The 6,830-nt window shown below is 43.7% G+C and overlaps 1 protein-coding gene across 1 annotated transcript in view; it reads right to left on the bottom strand.

Moving 5' to 3' along the window:
- LOC110337354 (ATP-dependent RNA helicase DDX19A) overlaps window positions 1–6,830 on the bottom strand; it is a 22,193-nt gene that overhangs the window by 6,520 nt on the left and 8,843 nt on the right. Inside the window, exons 4-5 of the mRNA XM_021220227.2 lie at window positions 6,693–6,830; window positions 953–1,045 (exon numbers count right to left, since the gene is read on the bottom strand). Coding sequence (XP_021075886.1) covers window positions 953–1,045; window positions 6,693–6,830 — 231 coding nt within the window. The remainder of the gene's footprint in view (window positions 1–952; window positions 1,046–6,692) is intronic.

Here is a 6,830-nt window from a genome sequence, read left to right on the forward strand (position 1 = left end):
AAAAAAAAAAAATCAAAAGCAGACAAGCAAAAATAGAAGTTGAGATTAAAAAAATTTCTCCAAAATACAGTATCATTTATCCAAAATACAGTATCATTTATCTAAGTTTTAAAAATATGTAAGCTACCCTTCAGAGCATTAGACACCTATGCACGCAGTGAAAGTATTTAAAGACACGCAGGAGATAACCCATGTCAGGAAGGCCTTTACTTCAGGTGGGGTAGACAAAGGATGGGAAGAGCCTATGGGAGGTTCCACTTGCAACTTGATTAATGATATATCTTACATGCTGAACAAAGCTAGAGAGATATTCCTGGTATCTCTCTGTATATTTTTTGTTGTAGAACTAAAAAAATTTCAAAGTAGTATTTTTAAAAAATTATTTTATGTGCATGGATCTTTAGCCTACACATCTGTGAACCACTTGTATGCCTGGTGCCCTCGGAGGCTAGAAGAGGGCATCAGATCCTCTAGAACTAGAGTTATAGACACGGTTGTGAACCACAATGTGGTTACTGAGAATTAAACCTGGGTGTTCTGGCAGAGTGCTCTTAACTGCTGAGCCAGCTCTCCAGCTCCTCAAAACATTTCTTTTTGCTTTTAAAAAAGCAGAGATTAAATTTAGGTCATCAAGAATTCCAGGCGAAGACTAGGAGTATTAGTTAGCACATGCCTTTAACCCCACCACTGGGAGGCAGAGGAAGGCAGATCTCTGAGTTTGAGACCATCCTGGTCTACAGATCAAGTTTAAAGTTTAAGTATAGCCAGAACTACACAAGAAACCCTGTCTCAATGCTTCTCTCCCCCAGATTCTCCCTGCACCTCCGGAGCTCTTTTCCTGAGGAAGCAGGATGTCCCAGACAGCCCATTCTGTGCCCAGCAACAATGAAAGCCATTTGTGTAACACTTAGCTAAACCAACGATGAAGCGGTGGCGCTGGGTCTGTACTCACGGCTCAGCAAGCATCATGGGCAAAGCATTCTCCTGGATCTTGGAGGGGCGGTTGAAGCCCATGGCATAGACTCCTTGGAGAAGCTGTGGTTTCCTAGGAGGAAGAGGAAAGACAGACGGGTCTGCAGCGATTACAATGTCTCTGGAGACTCATCACCTTCCCTAGATATAGCCACCTAGGTATGATGTTCATCTCAAACTGCTACTCTAAAATCCATGTGTTTATTGTCTGTGTACGTGTGTACGTGAGCACGTGCCGTGCCGTACAGGTGGAGGTCAGAGGGTAACTCGCACAGGTCGGCGTTCTCCCTTCACTACGAAGGCACTAGGGTCTGAGCTCAGGTTACCAGGCTTGGTGGCAAGCGCCTTTACCCAATTAACCACCTCACCACCTCCAAACTTTTTTTTTTCTTTTTTTGGTTTTTCGAGACAAGATTTTTCTCTGTATAGCCCTGGCTGTCCTGGAACTCACTCTGTAGACGAGGCTGGCCTCGAACTCAGAAATCCGCCTGCCTCTGCCTCCCAAGCGTTGGATTAAAGGCGTGTGCCACCACTGCCCAGCTCAAACTATTTTTTAAGATTTATTTTTATCTATGTGTATGAATTCATATGTGTATGCATAGGGGTGTGTGTGTGTGTGTGTGTGTGTGTGTGTGTGCTTATGGAAGACAGGAAAAGGGCCTGGATTCACTGAAGCTAGAGTTACAAGCAGCCATGCACTGTTGGAAGTGGGCGCTGGGAATCAAGCTGCAGTCTACTGCACCAGCAGCGACCGGCCCTAATCCACAGCCCTCCCCAGCTCTCACACTACCCAAACCCACCTAAAACCAAAGTCTCATCTTTCCCTACTAAATGCTTCTCTGAGACTAATACAGTTTCTCAGGCAAATGGAAGAATCCACACTTTCAGCAGGCCCACCTATCTGGTCAGATCTGGATGACAAGTGTTCCATGGATGCAGCAAAAGTAGTATTTATTAATTCATAACATGAAATAAGTTATAAAGGAAATTTCTAAAATAAACACTGCTTTTTTTTTTTTATGTATACGAGTACACTGTTGCTATCTTCAGACACACCAGAAGAGGGCATCAGATCTAGTTACAGATGGCTGTGAGCCACCATGTGGTTGCTGAGAATTGAACTCAGGACCTCTGGAAGAGCAGTCAGTGCCACCTCTCCAGCCCCCAAATAAACACTGCTTGCTATACTGTTGTAATGTAGAATTTCTTTAGAAAAATGGAATTTTCAGAGGTTTTTTTGCCAGTGTCTCAGATATCCAAGGTTATCCTTAATTCTGACCATCTATATTTTGTGAAACTGTTTTCCTTTCTGAGAGATGAGGTCTATGAAGCCATGACTATTCTCAAACTCGATAGACCTCACACCTGGACTCACCTCCCAAGCGTGCCACCACACTTCATGCATTATAGGGACTGTACTCAGGGCTTCATGCACGCGGGCCCAACGCTATAGCAACTGAGATGCAGTCCTGGCAACTAGTTTTCAAGTAACTATATAACAAATATTAATTAATATTACACTTATAATAAGTTCTCTACTACCTCTATATTCAGAGTATTTATTATTACTGTGCATATGTGCATGATATATCTGTGAGTACAGGCTTCACCTGCTGTGTCCCATGGTCATCTAGAAGTTACAGGACAATTTTCAAGAATTGTTCTGAGATTGAACTAAGGTCATCAGCTTGCACAGCAATGGTTTTTACCCAAAGAGCCATCTGTCAGGCTTTCACAGAAAAGCTGATAGCAGGGCATGATGTCTCAAACCTGTAACCACAGTACTCAGATTAATAAAAGGACTGCCTGAGCATACTATCCTGGGCTACAGTGAGTTCCGGGTCAGCCTGAGCTACGGAGTAGGACTTTACAAGGGGGTTGGGGGAGGGCAGACGAGCAAGATGTCTGTGAGTAAAACCATCTGCTACCAAGCCTAATGACCCAAGTTTGATCTGTCAAATGGAACCCAGAGATAGAATAGGGGAACTGACTCCCATAAGTCATACTCTAGCCTCTGTGCAATTTGTACTCATGCACACATAGAGATATATGCAATAAAAAAGAAAGAGAGACAGAAGGACTAGAGATGGCTCAGTAGTTAAGAGTGCTGCTAGAGCCGGGCGTGGTGGCACACGCCTTTAATGCCAGCACTCAGGAGGCAGAGGCAGGTGGATTTCTGAGTTTGAGGCTAGCCTGGTCTTCAGAGTGAGTTCCAGGACAGCCAGGGCTACACAGAGAAACTCTGTCTCAAAAAAACAAAAACAACAAAAAAAATCACTAGCTGTTCTTCCAAAGGAAGTTGGTTAGATTCTCAGCACGGTTGTTTGTAATTCTATTTCGGGGGGAGCTTACTGGCTGCCCTCTTCTGGCCTCTAAAGGCCCCAGGCATGCATGCATGCATGTTACACACGCGCACACACACACACACACACACACACACAACTTATTCATACAAATACACATGTGTGTATATAGGCAAAACAAATACTGTGAAACATATACAATGACATTTTCATACTAAATAAGATTAAAAATAGTAAATTTTAAAACATTAAATGTTTAAAAGATGAATGAATCTCAGAAGTAAACCCTTGGCATATGTAGGTGTTCATACACAGCTAATTTTCAAAACCACAAAACCCTTTGGTGTTCTCAATTGGGTAATAAAGGTTAAAAACAGTCACTACCTAGCCAGTATTCACCAACCCAAGGAGTTCCACTGGTTCAGTTTTTTGCATTTCAGATCTGTAAGTATACAACAACCCAGGCTGAGCATGGTGGTGTGTGTCTGCAACCCCAGTATATGGAAACAGGGAGTGGGATCTGGATCCCCAGCTTGCTTGGCAGACAGTCTAACCAACAGATCAGCTGTGAGTTCAGTGAGAGGCAGGAAGTGGCACAGTAAGATACCCAACACCAATCTCTGGCCCAAGTGTGTGCACATACATTTCCATGCACAGGTACATAAAACCCCCAACAGTGATCTAGGTTCTATCTATTTATTGTCCAACAACTAAATAAGAGAAAACACGCCTAAGAGGACAATTCAAGCTCTAACTGGTAGTTCACCTCTGTAAGTGAAGCAGTTGGCTGATCAAGGCAGGAGGATCTCTGCAAGTTCAGGCCAGCCATGGCTACTTAGCTAAGTTCTTTCAGTCAGACACTAATCCATCAGTGTAAGTCTTTCCAAGGAAAGGAGTTAGAACTCAGTAAGACTCAGGAAACAACTGAGAGCATCAAACTTCCATGATGCAGTTGAGACATCTGGCTCCTATCTGTAATCCTAGCACTTAGGAGTCTGAGGCAGGAGGATAACTGGGTGTTCTAGATTAACCTACACTACCCAGTCAATTCTTGTTACCTTATGGTATGTAGTAGGACCTTAAGGAGGAGGAGTGGTGGAGAGATGGTTCAGTGATGAAAAAGGCACTGGCTGTTCTTCCAGAGGACCTGAGTTCTGTTCCCAGCATCCACATGGTGGCTCACGGCCATCTGTTACTACAGTTTCAGGAGGGCTGATGCCTTCTCTAACCTCTGCCTGCACCAGGCACACAAATGGTGCACATACATACGTGCAGGCAAAAGCACTCATGCAAAAATATCTAAATTAAAAAATATAATTTTGTCACACAGTGATGGCACATGCCTTTAATCTCAGCACTCAGGAGGCAGAGGCAGGTGGATTTCTGTGAGACTAGTCTGGTCTACAGAGCCAGTTTCAGGACAGTCAGGGCTACACAAAGAAACCTTGTCTTAAAAAAACCTAAACCCCAAACCAACCAACTGCCCAACCAAAAAACCAAACCAAAAAGATTGTGATAGAAACATCTGATATGAATGGGGTTGCCGAGACAGCTCAGCTGGTAAAGTACTGCCACAGAAGCATGGCAGCCTGGGTTTAGATGCCCAGCACTCACATAAGAGCCGAGTAGTGGTATATGCCTGTAACATCAGGGATAGCAGGTTAGTAGTAGAGACAGGAAGATCCCTGGGATATCCAGCTGCATGGATGTGCTCCAGGTTAGAGAAAAATCAGTTTCTCTCTCACACACAGTACTTGCTACAAGAGCTCCATCCATCCTAGATTTTCAAGTGGTCAGTATGGCAGTGTTGACTATAGACACTGTGCTATACAGCCCAGCCTCATTTCAAATAATTAAACAAGAAAACCACTTCTGAGAACTATTTGGTATATTTTATTATTAGGCACTCCCTTCTTTCAGAGCCTGGCCTATCAAAGGTTGCATTGCATTCTCAGTACTGAAGAGCCTAGAGCAACTCCAAGCATGGGGCCACTGCCCCCATTTTTCTGCACGTAATTGCCCTACATCTCTTCAGTTACAGTAAAAACCATCTAGCCTGCGTCAGCCCCATAAAGTTGAAATAAGACCAATGCCTTATTAAAAAAAAGCCTTGAGCCTATATAAACATCCTAAGATCAGCCACATTCTGGGACAGGTTGTTACTCAAGGACTAACCCCAATTAACAAACTCCTTCTCTATCTTCCTCTGAACATCTGCTTGTGGTTTTATGCTTTCACACGCGCCTGCTCCCTCCCTTCAGGGAAGCAGTTCAGCACCCAAACCTGACTGCACTGCTAGCCACCGCTATAAGTGCTTCCCACAGTGAATAAAGGTGCTTCTGGCTTATTTCTGACTTTGAAGGTTCTGTCTTCATTATCTGAGCAACCCCAGACCCCAACAGTACCAGAATCCAGGCTCTTCAGACACTTTCTAAAAGCAGATAAAAATGTTTGTAAACCCTGTAGTCTTCCAAAGGGCTTACCTAATAAGACATGTTCCTGACATCCAGAAATCACCTGTCAGCCAATATTTTATTCAAAGTTCTAAGAGTATAAAAGAAAAACAAAAAGAAAAGACTTTCAGCTATGTTGAATAAATCTGTAGCATTTCAGTCTCTACCAAGAAAATCAGGTGCACGTGCACACTTGTAGTCCCAGCTACCCATGAGGCTCAGGTGGGAGGATCCTTGAGCCCAGGTGACCAAGGCTAGCAAGGACAACATAGTGAGATCCCACATGCACTCTGTAGCCCAGGCAGATCTCCTGAACTTCAAGCTGGATTATGGGCCTACTCTACCAGCAGACCACTCAGAGACCCAGTGTCTACGAAAAAGAGAAAGCTAAATTGGAAGAAAAAGGGTAGTCAGGAGAATTGTAGAAGACTATCACTGTATACACATGTATACTCATGTCTGAGGCTGGCCTCAAACATGCTGTGTGGCCTAGAATGATGTTGAGGTTTTGACCTCCAGCCTGCCAGATCTCTGAAATGCTAGAATTATAGGCATGTCATCTAATGCTTGTTTTGTGCAGTGCCAAGGGATCAAACACAGGACTTCGGGTTTGCTCAGCAAGCACTCTACCACTACCTGAGCCACAAACCACACCCCTCCCACACTCACTTTTTTGTTATGTGGATTATCACCCACTCAAAGACATAAATATAATTTGTTTTTAAAAATTTAAAGCCAAAATAAAAATCTAGAAGAATCTAAAAAGCTGGAGTTTTTTGTTTTGGTTTGGTTTTGGTTGTTTTTGAGATAGGGTCTCTCTATGTAGTCTTGGCTAGAATGAACTCAGAGATCCCCTGCCTCTGCCTACTAAGTGTTGGGATTAAAGGTGTGTGCTACCAGACCAAGTTCTGAGAACTGATTTATTGGGACTGAGGAATAGCTGTTCAAATTGATGACTACTCACAGGCGAAGCTCTTCGAAGGACTTCACTGAGTAGAGCGGGGAGCTTGGGTCCCTCTGCAGGACTTCCACTTGGTTGGTGTTATCCACAAGATTGCTTCTGATCAGCTTGTTGAGTAAAGACTGAGCAGCTCTGTCCTCT

Source organism: Mus pahari, chromosome 20 (assembly GCF_900095145.1).
Source record: "Mus pahari chromosome 20, PAHARI_EIJ_v1.1, whole genome shotgun sequence".
Lineage (NCBI taxonomy): Eukaryota > Metazoa > Chordata > Mammalia > Rodentia > Muridae > Mus > Mus pahari.